Source organism: Crinia signifera, chromosome 1, assembly GCF_055691185.1.
Source record: "Crinia signifera chromosome 1, ASM5569118v1, whole genome shotgun sequence".
Classification (NCBI taxonomy): Eukaryota; Metazoa; Chordata; class Amphibia; order Anura; family Myobatrachidae; genus Crinia; species Crinia signifera.
In genome coordinates, this window is record NC_139217.1 from 198,127,626 (window position 1) to 198,150,928 (window position 23,303).

General features: G+C 45.7%; 2 protein-coding genes across 6 annotated transcripts in view; one reads left to right on the forward strand and one right to left on the reverse strand.

Moving 5' to 3' along the window:
- Window positions 1–23,303, forward strand: part of FAM13A (family with sequence similarity 13 member A) — a 191,701-nt gene that overhangs the window by 28,778 nt on the left and 139,620 nt on the right. For 4 of the 5 annotated variants that reach the window (XM_083179126.1, XM_083179123.1, XM_083179127.1 and 1 more), the window contains exons 3-5: window positions 10,809–10,989; window positions 17,519–17,669; window positions 22,823–22,900. In XM_083179126.1, coding sequence (XP_083035252.1) covers window positions 10,809–10,989; window positions 17,519–17,669; window positions 22,823–22,900 — 410 coding nt within the window. The remainder of the gene's footprint in view (window positions 1–10,808; window positions 10,990–17,518; window positions 17,670–22,822; window positions 22,901–23,303) is intronic. The other variant, XM_083179125.1, reaches the window with a different exon arrangement.
- Window positions 1–23,303, reverse strand: part of LOC146066743 (putative E3 ubiquitin-protein ligase HERC6) — a 437,857-nt gene that overhangs the window by 24,376 nt on the left and 390,178 nt on the right. The gene's annotated exons all lie outside the window — the stretch shown is intronic.

Genomic DNA, 23,303 nt, shown 5'->3' on the forward strand with positions numbered 1-23,303 from the left:
GAAAAATCAGGGCCCTGATGTCCTTCCTGTCCCAATGAGAGCCAGTTCCCACCACTGCAATAGCAACAGAAGAGTCCCTACCAACGCGTTTCGATCTATTATAGATCTTTTTCAAGGTGTCTTCTGTTAGGGGTTTAAATAGCCCACTAATTACCAAATACGGGGCAGCTGTATTATACAATGTATAAGGTATACGTCCATCATAAAAACGAATTGTCCAGGATTCCGTTATACATAGTCCGGGGTTCCGATATTGCACTTGACGTCACATCCTCCGCGATATTGGCGCCTCAGTACATGCGGCTAGTCACTTCCGGTTACCTCTTCCGGATTCTGCGTTCCACTTCTATGTATTCTTCCTTGTCATGTGATCCCGCTCTGATCATGTGTTTCTGATCACGTGTTCCCGCTGCCATTTTTTTTTCTCCTTTTTTTGCCGTTTTGTCTTGGAATACTTCTGTATTTTCACTAGAATAGAAAGTGGTTTTAGCAGCATCGGTTTTCAACATAAGTGAACATTCCTGAATAAAATATCTAAAGTGACAAGTGCATAACATACTTAGAGGCACTGATTCAAATTTGATTATTATTAAAAACGGAAGTAATAAAAATGGAGGAAATCTAAAAAGAGATAATAATCTGTTTTAAAAAGGGTTATTTTGTTAAAAAATCTTATATTTGGACGGACTAAAGAAAGGGAGGGATAAAGAAGAAAAGGGATATAAGGATTATTGCAGGGATAAAGGGCGGCGGCCAAACGTACATACGTTCCGTATCAGCGTACGTTTACCGTACGCGGATGTTGAGCGAAAGTCCACCCACAAAACATCCGCATACGGACGGCCACAAACACCGACAAAGGGGAGTGGCGTACACCACCGTACACGGACGGATCACCGCTTATACACCGACAACTGGCGTACAACACAGCGTACGCCATCGTTTACGGACGGGACTCTTTTCCGTTTTCACATCGACATCTTACGGCTTTCTGAGTGTTCGCCCCTTGTACGGACGGGTCTCGCCTGTTTTCAATGGAAAAATCAGCGTATGTCACCGATCGTGAGAGTTAGCGTATGTCCGTGCACGCTGGCATACCCTTCACATATATGGCCCTCCTAATCTAGCCTTTCAACTATGATTAAGACAATTAAATGATTTATTCTAATTGTTATTCAATTATTGTTTTATGTATTTTTATCAAAATGAAAAAAAAATTGTTTGTATTCGAGTGAAAACTTTGACACATGTCGACTTGTGTAGATTGAGTGTGCTGCTGTTTAAAGTATATGAAAACACTTACTGAATGTGTGTAAATGGTTACCAAATAACTACCTTGGCATATATAAGCAGGTCTTAAAAGAATCTTAACTAAAATGAAACCAACCTTTACATGTAGAGAAGTGTAGAAAGATATGCTTCCAATGTGTTTGAGTGCTGTGTGTGGCTTGCAGGTAGTGAAATAATGGTTTGGACTTAATAGACTGCAGCATTGTGTTTCAGTAGTAATCAGCGTTAATTAGCAGACCCAGGCGTCCGCTCTCATGCAGTATCTGTAGGGGTGGTCTGGAGGTGGCGGTGGCGGCCGCCTGTTTTGTGTCCGAAATGCACGTTGCTTTCGCCAATCGAGCGGTTGTAGCAGCGTACATTTTTTGTGCACACCCCCGTGTACGCCCATATTTATGCCCAGTTTTCCTCATTATTTCGGCCGCTCCCCTCAACACGCCCCTATGCCGCCCACAATGACCGTACTCTTGCGGACAGGTTTTTTCGCACGGAAACAACCGTCCGTGAGCGTTGTGGAGTCGTCGCGCCTGCGCATTGCGGAAGGTACGCATGCGCAGATAAAAAAAAAAACGGAACGTACACTTACGGCCCAGCCGCCCGAACCAGAATAAACCCCAAAAACACTATAAAAACCACCAAAGTCTTGATTGAGTCCTCCCGGGATAAGGGTTTTGAGGTTAAAAATATATTTCATCTCTGTTTGTGCAAGTATTTTGGGGACATTCTTATCTCTCTCTGTAGCTTTAGCTAGTTTGATGTGGTGGTACCTCTTAATCTCTTTTTGACATTAGGCTGCACAATCTAGCGCAGACCGATATATATCCTACTTTTTACTTTCATTGTGTTCATGGCATAACTGCGGTTATTGGGGGCATTGTGTAACTGGCACTGCTGTTGGCATGGTATATATGGCACAGTGTCTATTCGGAGAGGAAAAAATTGGGGATGTGGCCTCGCAGGAGTACCACGATAGTAGGTCATGCCCCCTTATTTTGGGCGTGTGATGTCCCGTCTCCTTTGCCTCCAGTGTTGGGAGGTATGTTTGCAGCATATTGGACATTGCAGTGTGTGACATATTGGCAAGTATTCAATTCCGGTGCGAGGGGGTTAAACTGCGAGGATCACAGAAAACCAGTGATCCTCGCAGTTTAACCCCCGCGCCGGCTGCTCGCACTATGCAACGTTCCGGGGGAATCCTCGCAGTCACAGAATGGCGAGGATTCCCCTAAACTGCGAGAGCCGAGGCTAGTGCAGCAAACTCGCTGTAATTAGCCTCGATTCTCGCAGTTTTTGGAGGCACATTTCGCAAATTCCCCCTCGCTCAAAAAATGGAGCGAGGGGGAATTTGCGAATGAGGGGGGTCAGTTGAATACTGACAGGGTGAGCGGTGACTGCGAGCAAAAAGTCCTGCTCGCAGTCACTATATATAGCTCTTCAGGCGGTTTATATTGTCTTGAGTAGCTCACACCCCGAAAAAGTTTAGAGACCACTGTAGTAAATGGTAAAAATGGCAACACCAACCAAGCAGAAATGTAATGTAGAGCTACTGTATCTAAGTGTGTTGCATGAGCCCATACCACCTAATTCGAGGATAAAACCCCTATAACAAAGTACGTTTTATGTGACGTAAGGTCTCGTAAATGAACCTACACTAAACTGAATGTAGAGGCTCGCACCATGACGGGGAGCAGCAGAATAGACAAATCCTGGGTCCCATATATTTTTAAATGTACCTGTATGTAAGGCAAGGTTGATTTTCTCCATGGAAGCAATAAACAAAATTTTGGTCACTTTATGCATATTAAATGCAGTTTTTCTGCTGGAAAACTCTTCTAGAAATGTAGTGAGCCTGTGTTTCTTTTTTCTTTTTTTTTTATAGTATTAGAAATACATACTGTATAGGGGGGTATTCAATGTGCCGACAGTATTGAAGCGGGATCACAGCAGAAGGAGCCCGACTTTAGAAGCTGTTGGGCCCCTTCTGCCGATAACGGCTGTGGATTGTTGCGATCCCGGCCGCAGATCGACAATCTATGGCCATTTTCGCAGCCGTGCCCCCTTTGCGCCAATCGGCAGACGGGACATTGAATCCCGCCTGTCATTCACCTGATGATAAAACCACAAACGGATTGAATACCCTCAGAGGTACTGTATACAATGCTGAGTCATTCCAATACAAGTACAGTTATCTACTGTATACAGTATAATAATTGGAGGTGGTGTTTGGCTGCAGACAGAGTTTCCCAGATCACTATGATGGTGATGAACTTGTGCTGTCTCTGAACTTGCCTTGATTTTTTTTGTCGCTGTTTTAAGTAAGTTGAGTCCAGGGACGTGCAGTCAGGGGAGGCAGTGCCTCCTCTGTCATTAATGATTAAAATAATACAAAAAAGTTATTTATGACACAAATTCTGTGTCATAAGTATCTTCTTTATATTAATTTAATCATTCGCATTGTTATATAATGTTTAAATTCAATTCGGAGGTACCTTAAGCGGTGCCTCCTGCTTCCCTCCTGTTGGAAGAAGGGGGCGGGCAAAGGGCTGAAACAAGCAGCGGGCTGTAAAGCCCATTTAAAAATCTATTGGAAGCGGCACCGTTATAAGTGCCTCAGTGACAGGGGCATGCTTTCAGCCTATATGAAAGCTTGCCCATGTCACTGTAGCCATTGTGATTGGGCACAGGCAGCAGCACTCAAAGTGGACTTCCGCACAGACTGTCATTATTTTTTTTTCAAGATAGCGGCTAGTCCAGGATCGTCCCGAGTGGGACAGCGGCAGTAAAACACTCATCTACCAGGCAATCTGGGTGCTGTCCCACTCCCTGTTGCAGCCGCAGAGTCGCGCTCCTGATCCGCAAACAATGACACGGGGCAGTGACTGAGGCTGCTAACCAGAGACCAGGCATTAAGGAGAGCTGCAGTCAGTAAGTACTCGCACAGCAGCCTGCACTGCAGAGACCGCTTAATCCATCCTGCTCCTGTGTTGCACTGTACAATGTAAGGCTACTGTCGGCAGCGGGTGGTGTCGTGTATTGACAGAGGGGGTGGACACGGTCCGGTGTCAGCGGCAGGGGGGGGGTTGGGGGGTGCAATGGTGGCTGTGACAGTGCCTCTCTGTTCACAGCCACCACCGCATGTCACTGGTTGAGTCCTTTACTTGATCTCCGAGTTTACTTCTAGAATTAATGGCGTGAGTATGAGACACAATGATGTGTTTCTTTCCTTTGGCAAAATACTGAGCAAAGGACATGCTCAAGTGATAAGTACTTGCAGACAGACCAAGTGGGTCATGAATTAGTTTCCACTTGGCAGCATATACTGGGATTCATTTGAAATACACGTCCAGAATCCCATTCAATTAATTACCAAACATGAAAAACAATAAATTAGAGCATTGTTAACCCTTCATTCATGGCAAAAAAATCTTGTAACTTAGGCCCTTATTCTAGTTGGTGCGGTAATATCCGCGTGCGTTCGTGCCGCCGATGTTTTGTGTCTGCGCATGTGCAGAGGCGTCTCTGCGCATGTGCAAGCGGGGCGTACGGCCAAATCCCGCATGAAATGTGAACACTCCGAACAGGGGGTGGAGAGGGGCGTGAAGGGCTATTTGGGCTCATTACCATATGCATACGCCCCGCGTTTCATGGGCGTTCCCATGCAAACGCTGGGCGTACATATGGTAATGCGGCCGTGACGCACGTGTAGGGGGCGGACATATGACATCGCCGGATGTCAGCTGCCCACCCAGATCTCTGCTTTTGCACGGAAAAATGTCCGTGTGGTCTGAGGTTGCGGGAGCTGGTGGACCACTCGGTCCTGCATTCGATGGTCTGCGACCATCGAATGATGGGGGAGGTTCCCTGAGATGGAGGAGGCGTATTCCGTGAAAAATACACGTGCGGTCCGTTCGGCCAGCTTCTTACCGCGTACGGACGGAGTTGGCGATCCGTATGGAAGGCGGGGTTTCGCACGCACGGTCCTGGCCGCATATTCGGATCCGGCTGCACCGATCAGAATAAGGGCCTTAGAGTGGTGCTGTGCACTATTTACACTGTAATATAGTAATCACTATTGTAAAATTTTATACAAATTACGCTTTGGTCATATTACCACAGTTATTTTGAGTGGTATGCTACAATCTTGCCATTAACACGTTGTGCTGGATGTAATTCTGTGCAATTACAGCAGTTGTGACAGATGCCGGTTGGCCTCTGGATTTTTTAAAAGGGACAGTCATTTACAAGGCATGGTTTTTCCTTGTAAATGACTGCCCCTTTAAAAAAAAAAAAAAAATAAGTTTAGCCAGTATCTTGCACAGCTGCCGGACTTGCACCCCATTACATCCGGCCCATCATGTTTTGGTGATGCATGTCATGTGATTTTGTTGTTTATGTAGGGTACACACCACGACGACCCGCTCACGATGCACATCGTGAGCGGGTCGTCAGTGTCTCGTCCGACCCGCGCACGGTGACGCGGGGGGCACGACCCGCTCACGATGTGCACCGTGAGCGGGTCCGATCTGATGGCGACCCGCACCCGGCTGTATGGTCGTTCTTCAGATCCTACCTGCAGCAGGTAGGATCTGAATAACGACCGGCCGATGCGCGGGGCCGCGCATCGGATCGGGATCGGACCAGAATAGGGAAAAAAAGGGCCCAATCTACCTACAATCTACATCCAATTGGTCGGAATTGGATCTAGATTGAGGGGATCAGGCCCTAGTCATCCTGGTGTGTACCCAGCATAAGGCTTCACCTTGAACAGATGGGATGGTAGATTCTTGTGAACCAAGCTGACACTATCCATTTGGGTCTCATTTGCTTTATTGCAAATCTACATCTGGACAATGTTGCTTCATAATGTAAGTATCATGCATGGAAAACACCTCTTCCTCCTATACCTCACTTATGCTGGGCAGCTTTACTGCGATATTGTGTCCACTTTCCAACTGTAAAGCTGGGTAATCACTGAGCGACGTATCGGATGATCTTTTGTTCTAGCCAGCCACAGAATAATGTATCCTCCATAACAGAGAGTACCGTGGGCGTGTGTTTACAGCTGTAATCCTATCTGATGTTCTTTATATCAGATGGTCTGACCCTGCGGGCGGAGGAATGCAGTTAAAACGAGATGTCCCGATTTTTACATATTTAGTCATTATGTATTTATTTATTACCAGTTTCTTATATAGCGCACACATATTCCGCTGCGCTTTACAGAGTATAGTTACAGAGTAACAGTCACATCATTCTCTGCCCCAGTGGAGCTGGTTTTATTTTTGTTGGAAGCCAATTAACTTACCAGTTTATTTTTGGATTGTGGGAGGAAACTGGAGTACCCGGGGTAAACCCATGCAAGTACGGGGAGAATATACAAACTCCACACAGTTAGGGCCATGGTGGGGATTGAACCCATGACCTCAGTGTTGTGTAACCATTACACTGCCTTGTGTATGGCAGTGTGATATATCTGTACATCGTGTCTGTTGGGACACACCATCACTAATTCATGTATCCAGCATGTTTGGAGCAGCATAGTTTGACCATGATATTGTACCTTCTGGCTGGATTTAACTATGAATGTCCGCAAACTCTTTACTTTTAGCTTCACTTCTGAAAAACAACCATTAGGGGGCAGCAAAGTAAGATATAAACTAACTTATATTTGTGTTCTTTTTAAGAAAATAGATTTTTCAGAAATGTTTAACATTTAAAAAGACAGTAGAGCTCTTTTTGCCTGGTGTAACCGTCCCTTTTTGCATTTTTACTTGCCCTTCATTCCATTACTGTGTTTTTAAAATGCATTTTTTTTGTGTTTTAAAACTTTGGAAGTATGCAAAGAATAGTAAAAATAGTTGTTTTTTTTTACATCTAATGTGCAATTTTACTAATCTTACAAAAGAAAAAGCTTCATATGGTTTGTACATTACCCCCTTCACGACATTTGACGTATATATACGTCATGGTCGGGAAGTACTTCCCGACCGTTGACGTATATATACGTCATGACTTCTAACTGTCACTGCGTCTAGAGACGCAGTGTCAGTTAGGTGATGTCTGCTGTCCCTGACAGCAGACATCCCCCCTCGTCGCCCAGGGGGGGCAGGGGTGCCCCCCCCGGTCGGCGATCGCTGTGATTGGCTGTTCAAATCTGAACAGTCAATCACAGCGTTTCCTGTGTTACCGGCGGCTAAGCCGCTCGGTAACACAGAAAACGGTGGTGATCGGTGCAGCACCGATCACCACCGATGTGCAGCCCCCCCCTCCCACCCGCCGGGCACTCACCCGGCAGCAGCAGCAGCAGCTCCCCCGGCTCCCCCGGTGCGCACGCAGCGCTGCCCTCCTCCCCCCTCCCTCCCGCAGCAGCAGCAGCAGCAGCAGCAGCATCATGCTGCTAGAAAAGTTAAAATAAAATAAAAAATAAGTATTGCAAATGTATATGTATATATATATATATATATATATATATATATATATATATATATATGTATATATGTGTGTGTGTATATATATATGTATATATACAGATGGGGCCGGGCTCATCTTTGCAGGGGATGGCGATGGCGTCGCCATCGCCATTCCCTGCTCCCGCGCCATCTGTGTGTCGGAAGGGGACGCGCGCGCACGAGGTGCGCGCGCGTCCCCTTCCGACGGTGCTGCCCTCGGTCGCCCGGTGCCCACACCGGGCGCCCGCACCCCCCCACAGCCTCCTCGGGTCCCCCCAGCCCCCCTCGAGCGGGAGGCGGACAGTATTGTGTCCGCCTCGCCGCCCGGCCGCCCGGATACTGAGACGCGCGTGCGTGGGGGACGCACGCGCGTCTCAGTCAGATGGCGCGCCGTGTTGCTGGCGGATCGCCAGCAGCATGCTGCTGGCGATTTGCCAGCAAGCATAAGGCCTGCGCTATCTGTATATATATATATATATATATATATACACACACATATATATATATATATATATATATGTGTGTGTGTGTGTGTGTGTGTGTGTGTATACCGCACCGATCACCAACGATCGCCAGCCCCCCCCCTCCCACCCGGCAGCCCCCCTCCCTCCCACCCACCCGGCTGCCGCAGCGCCAGCACCCCTCCCACCCCCCCGCCAGCCGCAGCGCCAGCCCCCCTCCCAAAGCTGGTGACCAAAATGGGGTCACTTGTGGGGGGGTTCCACTGTATTGGTGCTTCGGGGGTCTTGCTAATGCGACATAGCACCCACCATTCATTCCACCACCAAAAATCACTCCTTCCCTTCTGAGTCCTGCCATGCACCCAACTGGTAATTTTTGGTCACATGTGAGGCATTGCCGTACTCAGGAGAAATTGGGGCACAGATTCTGGGGTGCTTTGTCTCCTTCATTCCTTGTGAAAATTAAAAATTTTGAGCCAGAACTGCATTTTTGTGTAAAAAATTAAATTTTTTTACACAAAAATGCAGATCTGGCTCAAAATTTTTCATGTCAGATTTGAAAAAAAGGGCTCTGTCATGAAGGCACAAACTGGCTCTGTCATGAAGGGGTTACAGCAGCTTTAAGAATCTCTGCTTAATGGAGAACTACAATAGAAATATTTTAAAAACAAATGCATTAGTAAAACCACAACACTCCCTACACCCACTTTATTTAAAACCTCTGTCCCCCACTATGATTTGCATGCTATTCATCAGTTTGTATAAAAATATTAAGTTAATTACCATATAAATACACTTACACCTTTTAGTCTATCAGCTTTTGATTAATTGTTCACCGGCTTATAAGAAAACATAGATCTACATTTAACCCTTTCATGCATTGAGTTCATTATTGTGGACAGATATAATTGAGTCCATTAAATTCAGTGAGATGTTGAATAGTGCCATGGATGTGCAGCGTTAAGTTTGGATATGCAGTGTACAGCTCCCAAAGCCAGCGGATAAGTCGTGGTACATTGTATTCTACAACTTAAATGTTCAATACTGTTAGTGCATGTGGTAAGCACACAACTAGCATCAGGGCACTAGTATAGTCTGATTTCTACTCACACATAAGGAAGGTGTGATCAGAAATGATGTAACCACAACTTTATAGTGCAGCCAATTTAATATATCTTGATCTTCTATGGAAACAATCTTATGGAAACCTCTTCGTAGGACCTCTACCAAAATTAGAAGGTATGACACCTAGTGGCATTTTTTAATTCCTACAAAAAAGTTCACCAGCACTGAGCGATTAAGGTTTTTCAAACTCAAACATTGCAATGAAAAAAAAAACACATTTAGGGCAAAGTGTGTTAGATGTTTGCATAAATAATCAATGAAAACTGTTTGCAGTTGGTATGAAATCATATCATATGTCTACTTAAGTGGAAGTTGTGCAATACAAAGATCCATACTGCATGCCAGACCTCTCTTGGCACACAAGCCTAACCTAAATATTGTGCTCATATAATAGCCAAGTAGAGTGTACCAGTTTTGACAATATATAGTAAAAAAAATAAAATGACAAAAAAGGTTAACGTTCTAGGTACAGATATGTGCAGAAAAGCTTTTATCTGGGTTGTAAATAACATGTACAACTCTGCAATGTATTTGAAAAATTGATTGTGGTTTTACCAATGTTTCATGAGCAAGGTCATATATACATGTAAACCATGTAAATGTTTTAGCTTAAGAAAGAGCGCTGTGTAGGTAAAATTATGCCACAATGTACAGTGAGGGGGGATCCTTACATAAATTGCATATACTCCTTTACTACTGCCAGTAATATCACTGGTTACTTCACATAATGAATGTGCAGCAACCTGGGATACTGTAGTTGAAATAACTTGGGTCCAGCGACCTGGCATTTCAACCCGGGTAACAAGGAGGGTTCAACCCAACTCATGGTGCCCTGTGAAGGAGGAGTGAACCACTTTCCAAAGTCTCCTACTATGGAAAATGGTTCCCCGATCTCCACCCACACCCCTCGTGAAACTTGCTGGGACGGGTGAAAATTGCTCAGTGTGTCACTGAGCGATTTATCGGCCAGTGATTTTCATCACATTGCACATAAAGGGCATTTTTGCTTATGAACAAACTGTGCTTGACTTACCAATATTAATTAGAACAGTAAGGTCAGATGCTCTGAGAAGATAGCTAAGCTGCCACTACGTACATTTATGAATGTACCCTCACTTTTTAAATCTACTGCATTATCTCCCCTAATGGTCTTCACATCTGGTAAATTAGAATAATTTACAGCTGGAATAGATTGTTTTAGCACATTGGGGCAGATGTATTCAGCTTTAACAAGAGATAAATCCAAGGGTGATAAGGAGAGATAAACGTCCAGCCAATCACCTGCTACTGTAACTGTCATATTACAGGCTGTGTTTGAAAAGAGTCAGTAAGGAGCTGATTGGCTGGACGTTTATCTCTCCTTATCACCCTTGCATTTATCTCTTGTTAAGGCTTAATACATCTGCCCCATTGTTTGTGTTCTTGTCCTGTGTGACTGGGATTGTTCTGGAGTGTTCGCTCAGACCGTTGCTTCTTGTTTTTACAGAGAATGAAAGAGAAACAAAAAGAAAAATTGTCTTGAAGTCATTAATAAAGGAATTGCCGGATACACATTACAGCCTGCTGAAGTACCTCTGCCACTTTCTAACACAGGTGGTTCAACATCATTCAGAAAACAGAATGAATGTCTACAATCTGGCCACAGTCTTTGGACCGAGTTGTTTCCAGTAAGATTTTAGTCACTTTTACTTTCTATAACCATACACACTACATGATTTTTTAACAGATATTACTCAGAAGAGCCCTTCCGAGCGATGTAAAAAAAAAAAAAATCTAGTGTGTATGCTCAATATCTTTAACGATGCTTGCTCCCGCACATTGTAAATGTTTTCCCCCTATATCCGGTCATCTTTACATACAGCTCAATCTGACTATCATTAGCAACTGAATGCACAGAAGGACCCTGTGATGCCACGGCAAGCGTGGTTTTTGCTGGGAAGGGTTGTTAAAGGAACTTTTTCCTAATATTTTTGTAAAAGTATCTTGTGACTAGAGATTGTGTGGCACCCAATTGCCACATTTATTATACTTACTACTACATTTATTTACCCACAAGCTAGCTAGGGCAAATCAAGTGGGCATGAAACCAGTGGATAGACAATGGGCAGTATTCAATGCTCTGACAGTGAGCTTTGAAGACGAGCAGTGCCGATAGCTCACCGTCAGAGTATTCAACTGCCTCTCCTTCACTCACCGTTTCCACCTCGCTGGTTCTTTTCAACGAGGTGGAAATTGCGAGTGTACCCATTAAAACAGCAGCATTTCACAGCAAAACAGAACTTCCCAATCCTACTGTTGGTATTTTCCACTGCCTCAGCCTCCTATATTACCGTAAACCATACTTGCCTGCTCTTCCGGAGTGGCTGGGTGGCTCCCAAAAATTGGGTGGTACTCCCACCCCCCCCCCAGAAAAGAAGGCAAGTCTCTCAGAGATAGTCAGATTCCAGTACACCCCTGCTCCACTCACATCTGCTCACACACCATCTGCTTGTAGATGGATGCTGGTAACCTGGACATTGTAAATCAGGTGGTAGAGTCGCAATGACGCAATCTCATCTTAACGCCTGCATATGCCAATTCTCCATGCCCTGTTGAACTCACCTGGCTGGAGGGGTAAAGTCTGTAAGAACGCTGTAAGCCATTTCTGACTCTTTGGGGCTTTGTATTGGGACTCCCTTTAACCCCATCGCTGCAGAGAATTAGTGAAGCTCGTCAACTGCTTGTTATTTTCATGTAACATTAAAATTGCAGATGATGAGTTGCTTTACCACCACTAAGTACCCTAGGTTACTTACCTTCTCACCACTGGCATTGCTCATAGGAGGGGAGTGCCATGGATCAGTCCCTTAGTTCTTGTTGTCTGGTAATCACCAGACAGCAGATGGAGCTTGCAGGAGAGGGATCACAAGAACCCTTTCCTCCAAAAATAACTTCATAGACCTAAAGCAGCTACCACCAACCTCCAGGGCCAAGTTCTGAAAAAAAGCAATGCTTTTTGGAGCATGTAACATTGGAATCACACTGCAGTACCCATTAACAATAACTGTTTCCCCAAATATATACAACTCACTAGGGTATAGTCTATGGTGATATGACGTTCCTGGTGAAATTAGCACATCTGACATACAAATTTCCATTTCCTCATGGTTATGAATGGGTTAAGATAGCGTCTGGAATTTCATGTGTAATTAAACTACTAATGGCAGCCTGGAATGCACTGGTATTTTTCAGCATTATCATTTGTACTCTGGACTAAGTATTGATTTTGTGCTGCTTCTCCTACTGTGCCGACCTGTTTTTCTATCCTGCAGTGTGTTCCCATAGCTTGGCCACTGTTACACTATCACATCTCACTAATTGGCTTCTAAATTCCTATGAATCAAGTGGTTTTGTATGTACAGTATGTATCATGTGCTAGTTTATTTCATTATCTTTGGCAACTGTGCAGTATTAATTGATGTTTTTAACGTGACTGATAAGCCTGATAAACATTTTTTTTTTTTAAATCATTATAGCTGGTATTATCAAGCTTGTTATCGAATCATATTGTGGTAAACTAAACTATCAGGTTAAACTCGCTTGAGGTTAATGTTTATGACTCATGGTCCCCTATTGTATTTTCATTAGGTCTTCCTTTCTTTATGCTGCACCCAGTAAAACTGTTCTGTACATTTCAAAGTTCAGGTCCTCATCATGTGAACGGAGGCATTAACACATTTACATGCAACTGTGTGGGGTGTGGGAATGGAAATCCAATTTATTGGCTTCTGTTCTCAAATATTACACTCCCTTTTACAGAAGCTACTTAGCAAACATTTAATACTTGTGTACAAACTCTTGGTGGTGGGTATATATGCTAAAGTGTGGCTATGTTGGCCTGCCATAGCAACCAATCAAATTGTGCTTATTTATCTAGCACCTTCTAATAGCCACAATCTGCTTGCTATGGCCAACATGTTCACCTTTTATAAATGTACACTAGTAAATAATATTAAATAAATAAATAAACTCTATCAAATGACTCTTGCTTGTATTTGTAATAATAATTATTATTATTATTATTATTACTTAAGGTTATGAGGCATTGTGCCTCTCATCAAAAGGGGGCCAAAATATTGCATTTTTTCATATTATTACCACATTGGATCCATTGCCTCCACATAGACCCACAATACTTTCATTGTCCTTGACATCCTTTGCACTTCACTGGCGGGACATCCCACTCTGCCAAGGGCCTGTGGGACTACCCACAAATTCTTCCACTAGCACTGCTCCTGCCCCCAGCATTTATATATTCTGTATATTCTGCCAATCCCAGCAGCAGACATAAGACTGTGGTCACAAAACCGCATTTCAGTAGAAGAGACGCTACTGTATAGCAAAGTCGTTTCCACAGGGAGCTCTGTCTCCATGCCGCTTCCATGGCTGCATCGCATACTGTGTATATAGTACAAAGCAGTGCTTTGGTCTACACAGCGGTTTATTTGCATCAGGTGTCAATGACCGACTTGCAGTACAGTATCCCTAATGGCCTAGCAGTTAAGCCCACAGCATGCCATGCACAGCACCCGGGGTAAAGATACTGGTAAGGAACAAATCATTTATTTTTTAATTCCACTGCTTTTTCTGTTTTATAATTTGTACATTAAAATGGGGGTACTTGTGTAATATCACGGCGCCAGGCTACGCTACGTTTTCACTTCACCTTCACCTCTGACTGACTACGGTAACTGCGTAACGCTGACTGACTACGCTGGCCGCTGGAAGAGTACGCCAAATCTGACAGGGACGCTGACTACACTGGCCGCGGGAACACTACGCCGAATCTCAGGGGCGGATCCAGGATAAAATGACAGGGGGGGCACCATGATAAAAGAGGGTTTGGCTGGGGAGGGGCCGTGTTAGTGGTGCCAGTGTTCATGCTAAGAGAGCGGCAGAGAGAGGGTGGGAATGGGATTAAAAATAGGCCCTGGCATTTAAAGTGCGCAGGCCCACCATGGCGACAAAAGTGAAGGATGTAGATGTGCGCGCGCCGAAGGCGCGCTACGGCAAAAGGGGGTGTGGTCACTCAACAGGGGGCGTGTCCTAGAGTGTAGTGTACAACAACTTCTACACATTATGCAACAAAATACTAGACCCCATTATACTTGCCCCTTACACATGATGCCAAATGGAATGAGCCAAAATTCATATAATGCCACTCGGATTGAGCCAAAATTCACATAATGCCACATGGATTGAGCCAAAATTCACATAATGCCACATGGATTGAGCCAGAATTCACATAATGCCACATGGATTGAGCCAGAATTCACATAATGCCACACAGATTAAGCTAAAATTCACAATACGCTTCATAAACAGGGACATTGTCCACCAAAGGCGTGCATTAAACATTTACACCATAATGTCCATTACACGTTAGGTTACTCGCCATTATGTCCATTATGTATTATGCCAAACACCATAATGCCTATTAAAAATGATGCTACATAAGTGCTGATTATCTACATGCTCATTGCCAAGGGTTCCATGCTCATTGCCAAAGGTTCCATGCTCGTTGCCATGTGGGATAACATGCTCATTGCCAAGGGGGAATACATGATCGAGGTAAACGGGGGACAGCTGCCGCCAGGCAGAAGTGATAGCCACTGACAGTGGCAGAGCCTGGCTGTATTCAGAGCACTGCAGGTCCTGGCTATTTGAAATAATACCCCTTTCACACCAGAAAATGCATTCCCAGGTTGGCTCCTTTTACACCAGCCTAGTCCCTGCATTTTCTGGTGTGAGGGGGAGAGAAAGCCACCCCTCCCCCCTTTAACCAGTTATCTCATTTAACCGGCTATATCTTTGGAACCAACTAACCCATTTACATGAGACAAGTATCATATTGAAGAACTTTTGAGTGGGCTTTGAATGATTTTGGTCCAGTGAAACTGGAACGTTTGGTTCCAGAGTAATCTGCCCTCAAAGAACACGAACAGCCATGAAATTACGGTACTTGTTTCCTAGCACGGCCACAATCTTGTCCATCGTGTACCTTAAAGTTAAGGTACACGATGGACGCGATGGACCCGATTTCCTTTGAAATCAGGTCCATTTTGCCGGTAAAGGCAAAATCGGGACCATCGCGTCGGTCGCGTGCATTAACATGGCCCGCAACGCGACCGACGCGATGGACGCGATTTTGCTATAGGCTTCAATGTTAAAATATTTTTAACATTGAAATCGGGAGCATCGCGTCGGTCTTGTGCCATTATAATGGCACAAGATGAGATGGACTTGATTAAGTCCATTTTACATAGCAAACAATGTGAAATGGGCCAATATGACCCATTTCACATTGTATATGGCCCCATCATCGTTAAAAAGTTAAGCAACCCCATTGTCAGCGTCACCCCACGATTGACGCCAACCCGAAGCGTGGCGAGCGCAGCGGTGCGCGTCCTCCGACCTTTTCATACCCCTGCTATCCACGTCGGCGTGGAGTTGAGAATATAAAGTGTGGCGAGCCCGAAGCGTGGCGAGCGGACGCGTATACCTGTAAAGTTATACGCGTCCCCTCGCGGGGCTCGCTGCGCTCGCCACGCTTCAGGCTTGGTGGCTCGCTGCGCTCGCCACACTTTATATTCTCAACTCCACGCCAACGTGGATAGTGGGGGTATGAAAAGGTCAGAGGACGCGTACCGCCGCCCCTCGCGGGCTCGCTGCGCTTGCCACGCTTCGGGTTGGCGTCAATCGTGGGGTGCCGTTGAGGGGGTAAAATTTGGGGTCTGGGGACTACTTTACATTGAATCCAATGTAAAATAGGGTCCCAGGGGCCCTATTCACATTTGATTCAATGTAAAAATCGGGTCCATTGCTTCGGTCGCATCGCATGCGATTTGGTCGCATGCGATGCGACCGACGCGATTTTTCCGACCCGATCACCCCGATACAAATCGGTGTGGCCGTGCTAGGAAGCAAGTACCGAAATTATATTTCAAAAATAAAAAAATCGGTTTACACGCAATATCTCTGGAACCGATTGACCGATATGGACCAGCCTAGTATCATATGGAAGGCCCAGCGATTTGGAATTGAATGACATCAACCAAAAGCTTATGTGATGCCAGGGGGGGGAACTGGCAGCCGTCGGAACCGGGTGGGGGTCGGAATTGAAGGGTCCCATATTATCCTATGGGGAAAAAACGTTACAGCTTTGCCAGGCGATATCTCCGGTTCCCGGGGGGCTAGAGACACGGGGCTGGGCTCGTTGGAAAGCCCAGGTCCTCAGCTTCAAAATGAAATGACAGGGGGGGGCACGTGCCTGGGTGCCCCCCCCTGAATCCGCCACTGCCGAATCTGATAGATACGCTGACTACACTGGGCTCGCGAACACTACGCTGATTCTGACAGCGCTGCTACACTAACTATGTAACGGGTGCCGTGCTATTACACAAGTACCAAAATGGGTCTATACTGTATTTTGGCTTTTCTTCCACTTTTCTTGTGCACATAATTTGGGGTGCGAAAAAATGCACAGTCAGGATACTGTACAACAAGCCTGTCATCTCATTCACACCTGATGCAGGAACCCGGAAGCCGGCTGGTAAATGCTGATGGCGCTCAGGGTTCGTCACAATGTATGCAAACCATATTTTATTTAAAAAAGTGTATTTAATGTAAATGCTGCTGGGTGGTAGTGGGCTCCCTCGTGGCTGTCTCAGCCCGACATCATGTTATACAGTATTTATGCTACAAAGACGCTCATTTAGCCCCAGGGACTCTGTGAGGAAATGTATAAAGAGTTTTGCCCACTCTTACGGAGCTAAACTCTGCATACATTTTCCCACTGAGTCCCTAGGGCTGAATGAGCGTCTACATAGCATAATTACTGTACAACATGGTGGCAGGCCAATAATGAATGACTATGTAGCATACTGTATTTACAAAATGGTAAAGTAGTTCTTGGACTTAATTACTGTACTGAAACCTCACGCATGCGCATTGGTAATTTTCAAAAGTGACATCTGGTGGATGAACATAAGCATTACACTCCCCTGCAACACCATATGCCACACAAGCCATACAGCAATAGGTAGGCTAGATCTGTAACTTTGTTAAGTTTCAGCATTTGTAGCTATAGCTGTAGAGATTAAGTGATCTGGACTACATGGCTGTGAACGTGAAACTAAAACTGCGCTCTCTTTATAGTGTGGCTCCTGGCTTTGAGGGCATGAAGGAGCAGGAGATATGCAACAAGATCATGGCAGAGCTGTTAGAGGATTATGCAGACATCTTTGAATGTGAGCACACAGAGAAGAATGGGTTATGTGAAGACATGGCCAGGATTATCACAGTAAAAGTAAGTAACACATAGCTTATTCTAAATAATGTGCTATAACAATTTAGAGAAAAATAATGTAGTCACTCACATACCCTCTAACTGGGGGGCGGGCCATTCAAACTGGCTACGGGCAGCGGCATAGCTTTGTTTGGGGCGCCCCCCCCCGCGCCGTTAATGGGGGGGCTCCCCGCCCATCTGGCCGACCCCCCGTGCCCCCTCCACCTATTGCCGCATGCTTACCTGTCCGTGCGTCCCGGCTCTCCTCCTGGCTTCAATAAATTCTAAGCAGACGGACCACGATAAAATGGCCGCCCCCATACCGCAGACAGTTTCAGAGAACAGTCTGCTTTATGGGGCGGCCATTTTATCGCGGTCCGTCTCCATAGCATTGATTGAAGCAAGGAGGGGAGCCAGGACGCGCGGACAGGTAAGCATGCGGGGGATGGGGGGCGGGGGGATTACTATAGCACCGCAGCCCCCCTGGCGCCCCCATATGCACAGCGCCCCCGCAACCGCGGGGGCTGCGGTGCTATAGTTACGCCACTGGCCACTGGCTACAGGGGCCGTTTACGGCTTGCGGGCCGGAGGTTCCCCATCCCTGCTCTACAGGGATGACCCACATGACATTGGGTAGAAAATGCTCTGATCCTGGACTTTCCTCTTTATATATGAATGCTATCACCTTTGTTGTACTAGTTAATTGATGAGAGGGGTGTTTGAACACAGGTGACAGCAATCATACATTACCAGGGAGGTTCAGGAACAGAGCATTTTGTACCTAAAGGCATACCTCCCAACTGTCCCTCTTACCGTTTTTTTGGGACGTTGCCGCGTCCCTTCTGAGGCCGACGGTGTCCCGCGGTGTTCCGAAGGAGCACTCAGTTGCCTCCCTGCCGGTCCCTGCCCCCTCCCCACACCCCCAACCCATGGACAGGTTTTCCACTCCCCGTTGGGGACACCTGTGCGTGTGAGACGCTTGCGCGTCCCAGTCAGATGGAGCGTCTCTCCGTAGCGGGGGCATTCTGGTGAGCCCTGGAGCTGCACGAGAGGCACTCCATCTGTATGCTCCCTCCCCCTACCTGCAGCCTAACCCTTACCCTCCCTCTTGGATTTCGGAGCTCTATCGAGATCCTGGTGCCGGGTTTCTGACCAATGTTGGGACTCCAGCATCAGTATTCGGACAGCCAGCATGATGATTATAAACAAAACATGTACACACATTGTTCCAGATGAAGGAGTTTCTGAAATACTTGAATTATAGATAACAGTTGACATGCGGGTGTTAATGTAAGAGTATGGTACACCTGAAACTAGCCCTACTGGTCCCTATTGTCAGTTGTACGAGTCACTATAGTCTGTCAGCCACAAGTCACAGTGACAGGTGTTGCTTAGATCTTCCACTTGATACCAGTTTTCTATAAACGGAGCATACTGTATTGAGTAAGAAATACCAATCTAAGGACACATGCAATGAACCATTTCCTGGAGTGAATTATCACTACTCCTAGGATTATCAGCATGAGCTCTACTCCTGCCAGTGTGTTTTTTTAACTAGCAGTCCCCTATCACAAAGCACTGATGTGTGGTGTCGCAAACACAGCCAGTTCTAGACCTGGCTTCCTTCTCTCTGTTGCACACCTCATGGGCTAGGTTCCCTACCCTGAACACTAATACCCCTTTTACACCAAAATCCCTGGTCGGAGTCTGGTCTTTAAACACTGGAGTTTCCAGGGTCGGACCCAGCTTCATACCCCATTTACACAACACTTAGCCCTGGGTGGGACCTGGGTCTGCACCACACTGAACCTGGGTCAACCCTGCTTTTTCTTGTGGATGTCATAAAAAAAGGTTGCTTGTTGCCAAGGGGGGTGGGGGGCGGATTGCTCATTGCCGGGGGGGGGGGGGGGGGGATTGCTTGTTGCCAAAAGGGGTTAAATTGCTCTCGTTGCCAAGGAGCAACACACACACATTTATTTTTATATATATATATATATATATATATATATATATATATATATATAATTACCACTCTTGCAGGGGGGGTGTGAGAAGCTGTCTGCTGCAGGGGGGGAGATGGAAGCTGGCTGCTGAGGGGGGAGATGGGGGTAAACTGTCCGCGGCTGCTGCGGGGTCCGGGGGGGGGGGGGGAGAGGCTGAGGGGGGAGTGGGGGGGGGGGAGCTGTCTGCGGCTGCTGAGGGGAGAAGCTGTCCCCGGCTGCTGTGGGATGAGGGGGGTGTCTGCGGCTGCTGAGGGGGGGTGAGCTGTCTGAGGGGGATGGTGGCCGTGGCAACTGTAACTGCTCGTTGCCAAGGGGGAGCCGCCGGACGCACACAAGTTCAAGGTAGTGGTAACTCCCCCCTGCAGCCGCGGGGTCCCTGCGGTGGATGGAAAGCGCTACTAGTTCCCAACCGCCGCAGGGACTCCGCCTCTGATTGCCCATTCGCCGCAGGGACCCAGCCCTTTTTTTCACAGCTTTTATGTGTCGTGATATTAGTCTGATATTCAATTCTTCTCTGTCTTTTAAAGTTGACAGTTTTGAACATCTTTTATTTTACAGTCATTTTCAATGGGCTTCCTATTCAAATGTTTGGTGATAATTTCCACACTTTTTAATAGACATCTAAACTTGATATATATATATATTTTTTAAATGAATGCTTTATTTAATGCATTTTCTTTCTTTTTTTTTATATAAGAGGTTAAGGATAAACTTTAAAATAATATAGGCACACATCACCCCCCCAATAGAGGATATGCACACATCCCCCTCCTTAGAGACGGTCGACGTGGTTAAGGTTGTCAAGGTCAAAACAAGCATTCAAGTTGACAATGAGAATATCGTCCGTCAAAAGGTCAACATGGTTTTTCACTTTTTTTGTGCCTAATGTCAACACAGTCGTCATGGACACCGGAAAAGTGCACTGCGTCCTCTCGCATGGCTCGCTGCACTTGCCATGTTTCGGGCTTGGGGTCTCTCTGCAGACTATTATGTTCTCCATCACGCTCTACTGCAGGGATGGGTAACCTTTGGCCCTCCAGCTGTTGTTGAACTACGCATCCCAGCATGCCCTGCTACAGTTTTGCTATTTGGCACTGCCTAAAACTGTTGTAAGGAATGCTGGGATATGTAGTTCAACAACAGCTTTAGGGCTGAAGGTTCCTTATCCCTGCTCCAGTGGATGGTAGGGCATGAAATACCACCTGTCGGCACATATTGGCTCAGAAAAAAAATGTTTTCATTTTGACTGTCGACTTTCCTATTGTCAACCTAATGTTTGTGTTGACCTTTTCCATGTGTTGACCTAAGCCCTTTCAACCTTCAGTGATCAACCCAATGCATGTTGACCTTAATGGTGTCACCCTAATAACCGTATACCGCAACCCCCCCCCCCCCCCCCCCCAAACTCCTTCACACACAAGTCTCAAAAGTGTGTGTGACAGACAGATCACCCTGCTGGGTTATCGGCGGCAGGCTCCAGCTCCCTGCACAGCGCAGCATGCTGCAGCGCACGTTCTCCACTCTTGTTCTTTCCCGGCGGCTTGAATGTGGCACCTGCCTGATCACATCTGCTTTAAAGGGGGTGGGTACTGGTATAACTGAGACAAACTTGTATGGCCAGGCAGAGGGCAGGGTGAACTTGCAGGCATCTAATTAGCCTACAGGCAGCAATGGGGAAAAGGCAGATCAAAGTAAAAAAATACTTCCCTTACACCTGGAAAACCATTCTTCAACAGGGGCAACACTTTTGATGCAGGCTGCTACTCCTCACTGCTCTACACGTCCTCTCCCACAAAATTCAGTACTGCAGCTACAATATATAGACTAGCAGGGTGGGGCTAAATACAGTGGGAAAAGTTAAAGGTGGAACAAAATAGGGAATAAAATGGCACACAAAATATATGCAATTTGTGATCTAAAAAAAGGGCTAAAATGAAGACCACTACAGCAGATTAGACGTCTAAAGAAAAAAACATTTGAATAGCAAACCCAACCATCACTTCAAAAGACAACAGATGCGTGAATTAGAAAGGTGGGAAACAATGATGTCCAAAAGCAAACATTTGAATACCCTCCTTAGGGCCAGATGCGCTAAGCTTCAAAAGTGATAAAATGGAGAGTGATAAACCACCAGCCAATCAGCTCCTACCTGCCATGTCACCGACTGTGTTTAAAAAAATGTCAGGTAGGAGCTGATTGGCTGTTTGTTTATCACTCTCCATTTTATCACTTTTGAAGCTTAGTGCATCTGGCCCAAGGACACCATAACAAAGCAAGTTCAGAAAGCAGGGTGTGTAAATAGATCAATAGAAAGCATCAAGGCAGCACTTAGATCAGACATGCAAACAGGGGAGAATCCATTCAATGGTGTCTAGACTTACCCAGCGCTTGCAAACAGGGAAGAATCCATTCAATGTTGATTCCGAATGGATTTCACTGTGTGCCTCTTACCGTTTCCTTGCTGTGCAGTGTGAATGGGTTAATCGGTTCGAGTGACCCATTTCCCGTACACACTATGTAGGATGCAGTTCTTCGAGCAGCACCAGCTCTAAGTGCTGCCTCCTCCCCCTATGACACTCCGACGTGGCCCCACATGGTGTCGGTGAACCGGCAATATTGCCGGTTCGCTGATGTGATATGAACAGACTGCACATGCAGGGTCGCACAGGGACTGAACCGTTTCATAGTCCCGTTGCGAGCCTGCATTTGCGGTCTGAATGCAGTATAAGGGAATCCTGTAGATATGACCTAAGGTGCATACACACTGTACAATTTTTTTGACCAATTTGATTGAAAGACATTTCCATTGAACCCTGTGTCCTGGCGAAAGATGTTGACGAAAGATATTGACGAAAGACGAAAGATCTAGCTACAGTTTATAGATTATTTTTAAAAGGTATCCAAATCTTGATGAACAACTGGTGGGTATGCACATAATCATTCGTCGTTTGTCTTCGTCAATATCTTTTATCAACATCTTTCGTCCAGGACACTGGGTTCAATGGAAATGTCTTTCAACCAAATTGGTCAAAAATTGTACAGTGTGTATGCACCTTTACTCAACTAAGTAGTTACAAGTCAAATAGGTTGAACTTAATTGCTATGTTACTATCATTTACAGGTATGGGTACTGAGAATCTCTAATATCCTTATGTATGCATATTTTCACAGGAATACAATTCAGAGGAACCTTTTGTCCCACCCAGATTGGTTAAAATGGAAGTTCCTTCAATATCCCCAAGATTAAAGGTGAGTTTAGACATTTACACAAAACATAGCTTTGCAGAAGAGAATCATGAATACTTGTGTTTATGAAGCTGGTAGGAAAACTCTGTGTGGTCACTGGTTTACAGGAATCATTGTGATTGTCATTTGGCCATTCCACTAATAAAAACAATGTGAAAGCTGCTCAATCAAACTAGTAATGCCCGTCAGGTGCTGCAAGGGAGGGGGATATAACCCCCAGCACAGAAAAAAGGCATTAGTAATAATATTTGAAAAACCAACATAATAGAAGGTAATTCAGAGATCTTAGTTATATATTATGCACAAGATATGATAAGCTTCCGGGCCTCGTCAAGGCTTCTCTGATACCGGAAGTCCTACACTGCCTGATAACAGCACCCATCCAACCACTATCATTTACAGGTAT